Source organism: Lynx canadensis, chromosome C2, assembly GCF_007474595.2.
Source record: "Lynx canadensis isolate LIC74 chromosome C2, mLynCan4.pri.v2, whole genome shotgun sequence".
NCBI classification, from domain to species: domain Eukaryota; kingdom Metazoa; phylum Chordata; class Mammalia; order Carnivora; family Felidae; genus Lynx; species Lynx canadensis.
In genome coordinates, this window is record NC_044311.2 from 85,008,141 (window position 1) to 85,019,702 (window position 11,562).

Consider the following 11,562-nt stretch of genomic DNA (forward strand, 5'->3'; position numbering starts at 1 on the left):
TCTACTTGTCTGCTGTTTCTCTCTCACTCCTGAAATGCCCTGTCATGGCCTCTGTTTTCAGTTGAATGGTGTGTCTCAAAAAGATAGATTATAGTGGCGCCTGGGTGGCTCGGTTGGTTAAGCATCCGACTTCGGCTCAGGTCATGATCTCACGGTCCGTGAGTTCGAGCCCCGCGTTGGGCTCTGTGCTGACTGCTCAGAGCCTGGAGCCTGTTTCGGATTCTGTGTCTCCCTCTCTCTCTGCCCCTCCCCTGTTCACGCTCTGTCTCTCTCTGTCTCAAAAATAAACGTTAAAAAAAAAAAAAAAAAAGAAAAGATAGATTACAGTCCTAACCCTAGATACCTGTGGATGTGGCCTTATTTGGAAATAGGGTCTTTACGGATGTAATTAAGTGGAGATGAGGTCATACTGAATTAGGGTGCATCCTAATGCAGTAACATGTGTTTTTATAAGAAGATACAAATTTGGGCACATAGAGAGAAAACACAGAGGGAGGGCGCCACATGAGACGGAGGCAGAGATTCTGTAAGTGAAGGAACGCACGGATCGCGGCTGCCTGAAGCTAAGAAGAGGCAAGGAACGATGCTCCTTTCTTCTGGCCTCCAAAACTGTGAGAGGAAAAGTTTCTGTTGTTTTCACCCCCCTGTATACGGCGATTTGTTATGGCGGCTCTAGGAAACCAATATAGCCTCCTGCAATCTCAGGACTGGAAGGGAATTTGCTTAGGTTACCTACTGGGAGGCCAGGGCCCAGACAGGGGCAGCACCTGGGACCCTCCGTGACTCAGGGCTGGGATGTGGGTGTCTAAGCTCTGGTTCTCATCACAGCAAGTCCCTGCTCAGTTGCCCAGTGACTCACCACAGCTTGGGAGACAGTGCCATTCAAGGCCCTCCAGAGTCCGGCCCTGAGCCAACTTGAACACCAAGAGCACAGGCTTCGGTGATCTTGGGCCAGTTTCTTAACTCCTCCCAGCCTCAGTCCTTTTTCTCTGTATAGTGAAGAGTGTATCATGGACCTCACAACACTCTTATGAGGATGAAACATCTGGATGGATCCAAAGCATTTAGCACAGTGTCTGACATATAGTAGGTGCTCAGTATGCTTGAGTTCCCTGCTTTGGGCCCAGTCGTTCAGAGCTCAGCAGTAACCACCCTCTGCATGGGCCATTTTCTCCCTCTGGACTGTCTCCTGTCTTTGCCCAAAGCAACCTGCCTGTCTGTCTTTCAGTGTAGCATGGAGCCCATTCCGCCCTTCCCCCTTCACTAGAATTTACCTTTTCCTCTGAGCCCCCAGTACTTTGTGTTAACAAAGCTCAGATCATACTTATTTGCACCTATGTTTCACCTCCTACAGCATACCAAAAGTACCTTTCTGAATCAGTGGACTCAGAAGCTCCTTAAAGGTGAGACCGTGTGCATTTCCACAGCACCTAGTGGGGAGAGGCCGGTGCATTAACATTTGTGACTGAATAGCTGTCACTTTGCCCGCTGATTTGCATAGCCTAGCTAAAGATGTGCCAGGCCCACATGCCCAGAGAGAAGTTCAAAAACAAGAGACAAAGGAAAACACAGGTTGCATAATAACCTTTCTCAATGTGAAAACCTCCAAGCATTTACATACACATTTAATTTCATCGGTACTTCTTTATGCTGTTCTCTGTAAAATAAGAACTGCCACAATTCTCATTGTTTTCCAAGTGAAAATCCCAGAGAGATTAAGGGCCACTGGGCAGAGCGGAGGAGCCCAATGGGCCACGAGACTCTCCTAGACCTGGGCGTGATCTTGACCGCTAGAGAGACCAAAGTCTCACTGTGTAGATCCCATGACAGTCTTGCTTGACTTTAACCTCTTTGGTGGCAGTGACAGCCAGTAACAAGGGGACTTTCCATTAAGGGGTCCAGTGAGCAGCAGCTTAGTCAAGTCACAGGGAGAAGTATTTGGCTGGTGAGAGCTGCACCTGCCCAGTCTACCAAATGAAGCCATGAGCCCCCAAAACGTAGCCCTTCAGAGAAGGGGAGAGTAGCAGGACATGTGTTCTATACACTTGTGTATTTAAAGTCTCCAGCTTTATGTTTAGCCGAAGGAAAGTGCCCTGAATTGAGATTCAGGCCACGTGGGTCCTAATCTTGGCTTCACCGCTAAATAACAGCATAGCCATGTATATGCACTCTCAGGACCTCAGTTTCCTCATCTGTAAACCCAGGGAGGGGGTTGACTAGATTGTCCTGAAGGGCCCTTCCAGCTCTGACAGCCTGTGCATATGATAGTCCGATTGCTGTGAAAATAAACACGCGGTTAATGTTTGTTCATTCTACATACTGACTTGGAGGCAGGCATTGTGCTAGGAACTGAGGACAGGAGGATGAATCAAATATAGTTGCTGCCTTCCCAGAGCTCACGGTCCAGTACAGGAGGCCGAGTTAAAGACAATAAATTACGATAAGGCAAGTGCAAAGGTAGAGATACACATAAGGAGCGTGAAGAAGGAGTTAGGGAGGCCGGGCCCTTCTCCTGGGTGAGATGGTAGGTGAGCTGGCTCTTTAGAAATGAGTAGGCATCAGCCAGGGGAGGGGACAGGAAGAGGTCGTTCCTGTTAGAATCACTTAAGCAATGACACAAAGACAAGAAACAGTTTTGTCTTCATGAGCATGGTGAGAAGCACAGGCCCTCCTCCATGGCTGGAGCAGAAATAAGGAGGCCAGGAGAAGTGGCGAATGAGGTGGGCAGGTGCCAGACCTGAAAATACCCATCTTATGCTGTGAAGCTGAGGCCGCAACGTGTGGTTGGTGGGAAGCCACTGAATGGTTATAATGAGAAGGGTCACCAGGTCAGATGTGTGGTTCGGTGTCAGTGGTGAAGGGTGGGTTTGAGGGGGACAGGTCTCAAGACAGACTTTCGAGCCTGGGGGAGAGGGGCGGGAGAAGGTGTGGATGCGCTCAGTGAGCGGGGTAGTAGGGACTGGCGCGTGGTTAACATCGCCCTGACTGCTGTGGTTTTCTTGAGGAAGCTGTGCATGCTGTGCTTGGCTCTGGTGGGGAGTGGGCAGCTTTGGAAGAGTGGTGAGGCCAGAGGGTGCCCACTGAGGAGACCGGGGGAGGAAACGGTATCAGGATAAGAGAGGAGATGGCTGGCTGGGAGGTGTATCACTGCTGTAACAGATTAACCATAAACTTGGTGTTAATCAACATGGACTTCTAATTCTACAGGCTAGAACTCCAGTGCAGGTCTCACCAGGCTGGAACCGAGGTGTCATAGGCTCTCCTTTGTGGAAGCTCTAGGGCAGGATTTGTCCTGGCCTTTTCCAGTTTCTAGAGGCTGCCTGCACTCTTTGGCTTGTGGCCCCTCCCTCCATCTTCAAAGCCAGCAAGGGAGGGGTGGGTCCTTCTCACATCACAACACATCACTCTGATCCTCTCTCTGCTGTAAAAAAAAAAAAAAAGAAAAGAAAAATGGAGATGAGATGCATATACCATAAAATTAACCATTTTAAGGTCAACAATTAAGTGATACTTAGGGCGTTCACAACATTGTGCAACCACTACCTCTATGTAGTTCCAAAACATTTTCATCACCCCAGAAGGAAGCCCCATATCCATTAAACAGTCGTTCCCTATTCTTCTCTCTCCCCAGCCTCTGGCAAACACCAATCTGTGTTCTGTCGCTATGGATTCACCTAATTCCCTATAGTTCATATAAGTGAACTCCTTCAATATATCACCTCTTCTGTCTGGTTTCTTTCACTTAGCATAAAGGTTTTGAGGCCCCTGCTTTCACTTTGAAGGACTCTTAGAAGGGGACGAAGGGAGGATAAGAAGCCACGAAGGAGCTGATAGTGGGAGAAATGAAGTGGGCCAGGGCAGGGTTCTCCAAACTTTAGTATGTATTCAATCACAGAGGAGTTTAATCAGAGATTCTGATTTAAGGGAGCCAGAAATTGGCCCAGGGGATTCTGGTGCAGCTAATGGGTGAGTCCACTATGTGAGGAATGTTCTTGTAGATCCTGGAGGTCTCGAGGAGGTTAAAGAATTGATATCGTAAGAGTCAGAAATGAGGAGGGCTTAAGAGTCAGAGGCTGTAATCACACAGTAGGATTTTTGAATCTGGAGAATCCTTCAACCTGCTGAGTTCATCCCCGCCTTCAGGCCTGCACATCAGCTCAGCACAATGCCATCCAGATATATAGTTGTAAGTGTTCTAGTACCCACATTAAAGAGGTAAAAGGAAACAGGCAAAATTAATTTAATTTTATTAAAAATTTTTTTGATGTTTTATTTATTTTTGAGAGAGAGAGAGAGAGAGAGAGAGAGAGACGAAGTACGAGCGGGAGAGGGGCAGAGAGAGAGAGAGGGAGACACAAATCTGAAGTAGGCTCCAGGCTCTGAGCTGTCAGCACAGAGCCCAGCGCAGGGCCCAAACTCACAAACCACGAGATCGTGACCTGAGCTGAAGTCAGACGCTTAACCGACTGAGCCACGCAGGTGCCCCCAAAATTAATTTTAATTATATATTGTATTTAACTCAACCAAGCCAAAATATTAACATTCAACATATAATTACTATACAATTATTGAGATATTTTATATTATTTTTTTCCTAAGTCTTCAAAACCCAGTGTGTATTTCATACCTGCATCACATTTCAATTTGGACCAACTACATTTCAAGTGCTCAGTAGCCACATGTGGCTTGGGACTGCCTTATTGGTCAACACAGGCTAGAATGTTCCTGCATGGCTGACTCCATCTCGTTGAGATCTCTGCCCAGAGACACCTTCCCTGGCCATGCTGTCTGAAACCAATCACTGTCTGCTCCTAACACTGCTGGTTTTTTGGTTTTTTTTTTGTTTTGTTTTTTTTTGCACTGAGACTTATCACTGTTTGATATTTTATTATTTGTTTGCTTATTATCTGCCTCCCTGTGGGATATAAATCCCATAAGGGCAAAGACTTGTTTGTCTTCTTTAATGCAATATCCCTAGCAAATACATCACATCTACCATAGACTGTCAACAAATGTTTGTTGAATGACTTGGAGGCTCCCAAATGAGTCATTTGCTGTCTCTGAAGCCAGCATTCATTTAGGGGGATGTTAGGGGAGGAGAACCGAGAGGGCGGATCATTACGTAAGAATTAAGGTGGGAGAAAACCAGCCTGAAAGCTTTCTATGAGCTCAAAGTCTGACTGTCAGATGTCAAATTAGAGGCCAGGTTTCTTTCCAGCTCTGACTTGGCCGTGTGTTGATTCAACCACTGCCTTATCCAGTTCTATGAGAAACCATCCCACCGAATGGCACTTCTGCCTGGCACCAGTAGATGGGGCAGCATCACACAAAAACAATACAGTCTGTGGTCTGATGTAGTTTCTGACCTGTTTCCCAACCGACTCTGCTAATGTTTGCTTCTGGAACTGCCCTGTGTCTCAGAACTGTGGTGTGGGCTCATAAATGGTGCCACCAGCTTTCCCCGGCTGAAGAAACCCAGCCCACAGCCTCCGTTGTGACCTGTGCTTTCTGAGGGGGAAGCCACCTTCTTCACAAGGTGAGGCGGGCCCCAGAGGCTGGCCCACGCCCAGACCGGCAAGAGACAGCCTGGTCCTTCTCCTCCTGGGTCTGTGAGCACCAGCACCGAGTGTGACTCACACCTCAGAGTGTTCACGTTTGCCTAGAACCTTTCTGTCCTCTCGAGGCTGAAAACAAACTTATTAAGAAGGAGGCCCAGGTATGGCAGAGACCAGTCTGCAGGAGCAGCTCTGCCCAGAACCGATGCTCTAGCTGCCTCTGAAAAGCCTGGCCTGCCAGTGGGATCCTTCCCCTCATTGGGCCCCACTGGTCTCCCTGCTAACATGTGACTCCCAGTGGGCCCCTTGCAGGAGCTGAGACAAGCCTTAGACCCCACCGCTGGTCCTTCCTTGTCCTCCCTAAACCCATCTGACCCTTGGACCTCCGAGCAACCTGGAAGCATTATCTGCTTGAACATGACATCTACTATTTCAGAGTTTAGGCTTCGAGATTATGGACCAGCTAAAGGTCACTTAACCCAGGTTAATTTGGTGTGTTTTTACCGGAATTTTTGGTTCGGAGCACATACAGTGTACTTCATTGCCACTGCAAGATATTCGAGAACTTTGAGCAGAAGAGGAATTAACCTTGGCTTAAATGGCTTATTATAGTCCTAACTAGTTCATTCTAGCACCAGGCCTGATATCCCTCCCTTAGCCCATTAGTGTAGCTGAGGAGTAAGGCATCATAGCTCTGGTCTAATGACACCCTGGGGCGAGTCAGCCATGAAAAAGCCATTCTGTCCCTCAGATACTAGGAGGGCCCCAAAAGCAGGATCAGGAAACTTTCTTTACTCACTGTTAATAATCATTAAAATCCATCCCAATCTGCACATGTGCATGCATTTTCATGTTCTGTAATTTCACTGTCCTCTATATGCAGAAAGCCCTTCAACTTTTCCCTGCTTGGAGCAATCCTGTTCATTCTTCAAACACCACCTTCTGTGGAGCCTTTTCTGATTTTTCTACTCATAACAAACCTTCTCTTCTTCCGGCTTCTGTTAGTACTTTGAGTCTTTCTCAGGGCATTTAGCCCGCTCTGCCTTCTGGCTCACATGTATGTCTCATTCATTAGGTCAACGATCAAGTAGTGCCTATTTGTACTAGGCACTGGGGGATACAGGGTGCTCTCACAGTTTCAGTGGAAGCCCAGAGCTGGGTGGAATTTTTACATCCTTTATTGGACTGGGAGCTTCTTGGAGACAGGACCTGGGTCTGCTCCCAGCTAAGGGCTTGGCAGCAAAAAGTACTCGGAAAAGTTACGTTGAAACTCAGCACCAATGACTCTGAGAAAATTGGGTTAGAATTCAGAGAAAAGTTAAAAGTTAACAAAGGTAGCTCCAGACTATTTCCAGGAGGGGCTACAGTGGCTCTGAAATCAGCAGTGTTGACATGGAAGCCAGAGACAGCCGAGATCCCCAGTGGATTGGCCCTGTGGGGTAAGAGGGTCCACTGTCCTCTTCCAGGACCAACTTGGGAGTTAGATGCAGGACCAGTCTGGACATTTATCACACATTCCAGCCTAAAGGTTTTTTTTGACTTTGACTGAGCAGACCATGGAGGCAAGCAGGTTTTCTTGAGGGCCCAGAAATGAGTTACAAGCCAAGGGTCAAGCTGGTCAGATGATTAACACTACACTGTTTGGGTGGCACAAGAGAAAAGCATAATAATGTGAATGTCATTCTTTGTGGAGGGTGCCTGGTTATCAGATGCTGAAATAGAAAATGTCATTTGAATTTTTACTAGGAATTCTCATCCAAATTGTGTCAATGATGTAATAAAACTGAATGACCGGCCTACCAAAGTAAAGTGAGTTCTAACCACACACATAAGCATACTTAGAAATTGTATAGAGCTCAGAAAGCTGCTCTCCTCTGAGGCCTGAGAGCAAGAGCGGCCACTGCAAGGGATTGGGGTCAGGAAGCACTTTATTTATGCACTATATACCATATTGTTCACTCCAGCCACCCCATTATGTTTAATCTTATTTTTCACTATCTGCTTGCCTGTGCAGAAAGAGCTCCAAATAGTAAAAGTCTCAGTGTTTTCTTTGCCTCTATTTCCTTTAACGAAATAAAATTGTGAAAAAAATGTAATATTAAACAGCACCCAGTCATTCTCAGAGAGCTACCACACAAGGAAAGAACCACTATTTCCCCAACTTTTTTGCATAGTAAATTACTCTAAATTCCACCTTCCACCACTTCCCCCAGAAGTTTCTATGTAGACATAGGTTTATTTAGTGAGTTGCAATTCAGCCTGGGGGTGGAGTGCCAGAATACAAGTTGCTTTTCCCGAGGGGTAACCCCAGGTCTTGGCGATATCTGCAGATAAATGAGATGTTGGAAAATTTGAGATGTAGTTGCGGGATTGGACCGGTTTCCCCTTTCCCTCGGCAAACGGCTGCAGCCAGGTCCCTTTAAGAGACCAGGAACCCGCCGGGCGTCCGAGCCCGAAACGCATCCTCTTCTCTGCTCCTCCCCTGTCCCCGCGCGCCGAATGGTTCGCGCCGGCCTATATTTACCCGAGATCTTCCTCCCGGACCGCAAGGATGTGAGGCTGGCCAGCCGGACACCGCTCGCAGCACGGGACGGGCACGCCGCACGGGCGGACAGCAGTCCGAGGGGACCTCGGGAGCGGAGTCGGACACCCCCGGAGGGAAGAAATGAGGTAGCGACCATCCCCAGAGCCGACCATGCGCGCGCGCCGCCCTCGGCGCCCCGTGCTGCCCCGGTCGAGCCAGCCGGGACAGTGAGCCGGCCGAGCCCGAGTACCCCGCGTCCGGCCGGAGCGAAGATGCAGTGAGCCACAGCCGGAGTGCTGCGCCGGGCCCACCGCGGCCAGCGGGAGCAGCGTCTGACTGCACTTGGGGCAAGCAGCTGATTCTGGGACCAGCCCAGTCGAGGGACTCTCGGTCTTCTGCACCCCTTGGGGTGGGGGAGCACTGGCCCCTGGGCACACTCGCCATCCAGTTTCCGCAGCTTCTAGTCTCAGCCCAGGGGATTGTGTGTGTGTGTGTGTGTGTGTGTGTGTGTGTGTGTGTGTGAGAGAGAGAGAGAGAGAGAGAGAGAGAGCGGGGGAGTTCCACGTTCGCCCAGGAGTTCCTGCATATTCTCGCCCCGTCCCGGCTGCTTTGGCCGGGGTCCCCTCTCTTTGCACGCGCGCATCTTTTTCCCGTTCTACTCTCATTCCGTCTTTCCTTTTGCTTGCCTAAGACTCTTAGTCCTGGTCCTTGCCCGGGCTGGGGTAAATCTGTGCGCGCTCCCCCCCCCCCCCCCCGCCGCCCCTCGCAGCTGAATATTTTCTTTCCATTAAAAATTTTTACCCATACCTTCTTCGGTGGGGTCCCCCAGCATTCTACTCTCTACCCACTTCTCTACCACTGGGCCACTCTCAGCAGAGTTTTATTTTTCTGTCTTGCCCGGGCCGAGCCCGGCCGGGGCGGGTGGCTCAGCTGGGCTCGCACCCGGCGCTCCGCCGCCGCCGCCCAGCTGCGCGGGGGCGCCCTCCGGAGATGCTGCCGTGGAAGAAGCACAAGTTCGAGCTGCTGGCCGAGGCGCCGCCACGGCAGGCGTCCAAGCCCAAGGGCTACGCGGTGAGCCTGCACTACTCCGCGCTCAGCTCGCTGGCGCGGGCGTGCCCCGAAGGCGCGCTCAGCCGGGTGGGCAGCATGTTCCGCTCCAAGCGCAAGAAGCTGCACATCACCAGCGAGGACCCCACTTACACCGTGCTCTACCTGGGCAATGCCACCACCATCCAGGCGCGCGGCGACGGCTGCACTGACCTAGCGGTGGGCAAGATCTGGAGCAAGAGCGAGGCGGGCCGTCAGGGCACCAAGATGAAGCTGACTGTGAGTGCGCAGGGCATCCGCATGGTGCACGCCGAGGAGCGCGCACTGCGCCGCCCAGGCCACCTCTACCTGCTGCACCGCGTTACCTATTGCGTGGCGGACGCTCGGCTGCCCAAGGTCTTCGCCTGGGTATACCGGCACGAGCTCAAGCACAAGGCGGTAATGCTGCGCTGCCACGCGGTGCTGGTGTCCAAGCCCGAGAAAGCGCAGGCCATGGCCCTGCTGCTCTACCAGACGTCGGCCAACGCACTCGCGGAATTTAAAAGGCTCAAGCGGCGGGACGATGCGCGTCACCAGCAGCAGGAGCTGGTGGGCGCGCACACCATCCCGCTAGTGCCGCTGCGCAAGCTGCTCCTGCACGGACCCTGCTGCTACAAGCCGCCGGTGGAACGCAGCCGCAGCGCGCCCAAGCTGGGCTCCATCACCGAGGACTTGCTCGGCGAACAGCAGGAGCAGGAGCTGCAGGAAGAAGAGGAAGAGGAGCACACCGAGGGCTGCCTGGAGGAGGAGGAGGAGGAGGAGGAGGAGGAGGAGGAGGAGGACCGTGTTGGGGAGGAGGACCCGGCAGCGGAAGAGGCTGAGGCGCAGCGGGCGCTGGTGGTGGCCATGCACTTGGAATGCGGGGACTTGCTGGACACGCTGGAGAGTGGCCGCGAGGAGGCGCTAGGGGGTGGCGGGGACTCGGTGGGCCCCGGGGCTGGGCCGCCGCCTCTGCTGCTGGGCAGCGCCTCTGACGTGAAGGCCGAGCTGTCGCAGCTTATTAACGACCTTGGCGAGCTCAGCTTCGGCAACGACGTGAGCAGCCTGCAGGCCGACTTGCGGGTGACGCGCCTGCTGTCCGGCGAGAGCACCGGCAGCGAGAGCTCCATCGAAGGTGGGGGCCTGGACGCCTCCTCGGCCACCGCCGGGGACCGGTCGGGCCCTGACGACAGCGCGGGCCCAGAGGAGCCCCACTAGGGCTGAGATCCCAGCAGCCTCCTGCGCGTGTCCCTAGCGCCCCACCGTGACTCCCCACGGGTCTTTTCGACAACCTCCTTACCCGCAGTTCTCCTCCCCCCTCCCCCATCCCACCGCCCCCCTCCCCAGAAGCGGGGAAATGGGACACTTGAGGCCCAGAGTTACCCTGCCCCTCTCCTTAGGCACATTTGGCTCTGTTTGAAGAGGTGAAGAGGGCTGAGGTTGCGGGTGGAGACATGCGAGGGGGCAAACCCTGCACGGAAGGAGAGAGAGGCAGGGGTGAGGGAAGGGCCCGCGGGTTAGCGGTCCCACAGGCAAGAGGTGCCTGCCGGCCAGTTTCCTGTTTGTGGGGCAGCTGGGGCCTGAGGAGGAGGGGTTAATTTCCTCTCCACCCCCACCGACCCGCCGGAATAACAGTAACTGGGAGCCGCCTAGCGCTGTCCTTGACATGTCATTAAAAAAAAAAAAAAAATCTGCTCTCAACAATGTTTGAGGCTCTAATGCCACCTCCTTGCCCCAGTCTTTTTGGTGCGAGAGCTTGGGTTGTTTACCTCAGACTCAGACCCTTGAAATTCTGCCAAATTCCTCAAATAACTGTTTAGGGGTGGGGGGGGGTGGGGATGAAAGAAAGTTGCATTTTGTTTACAGTTAAAGACATCTAATATCTGAAAAAGGAGTTTTCCTTTCAAAACACACACTTTACTCCTGCTCAAAAGATCTCCCTCCATGATAACTGTGTAAAATATTTTGCACTGTTGTGAAGTATTTTTGACATTTTTTTTTGTACATAACTGTGTTCTCAGAGCTAAATGTTTATATCTTTTGCTGTGCAAAAGGGACATGTAAAATGTTGTTCAGTTGTACATACAGAAATGTGTATAAAACATTTTGTTATTTTTTAAGAGTAGCCCTGCTCTGGTTCTGTTTGCACGTCCAGCGGGGAGAGAATAAAGAGGACAATGTTAACAGAACAGGTGAGCGTCTGCTGAAAATGCCTGGGCCTTTGGGCTGATAGAGGGTCTGTCCATCGCTGGGATGGTGTGGTAGGACAGGGTTTGGCCTTTGCAGTGCTTGGAGGTGACTGGAGAAGGGGAACCCACTGTTTGATAGTCTGGGGTCTTTGTGGCCCTCCACTATGGGGGGTGCCATGGCTGGTGACAGCCCTGGCCTTCTCCTTGAGTGTATCCTCCCGTATTCTTC

General features: G+C 51.5%; 1 protein-coding gene across 1 annotated transcript; it reads left to right on the forward strand.

The window, feature by feature from the left end:
- The first annotated feature begins 7,841 nt into the window (after positions 1 to 7,841).
- FAM43A (family with sequence similarity 43 member A) lies at positions 7,842 to 11,333 on the forward strand. Its single transcript, XM_030330051.1, has one exon. It carries the CDS (start codon positions 9,070 to 9,072, stop codon positions 10,360 to 10,362), a length of 1,293 nt encoding a protein of 430 aa, XP_030185911.1. The 5' UTR covers positions 7,842 to 9,069; the 3' UTR covers positions 10,363 to 11,333.
- The last annotated feature ends 229 nt before the right edge of the window (positions 11,334 to 11,562 follow it).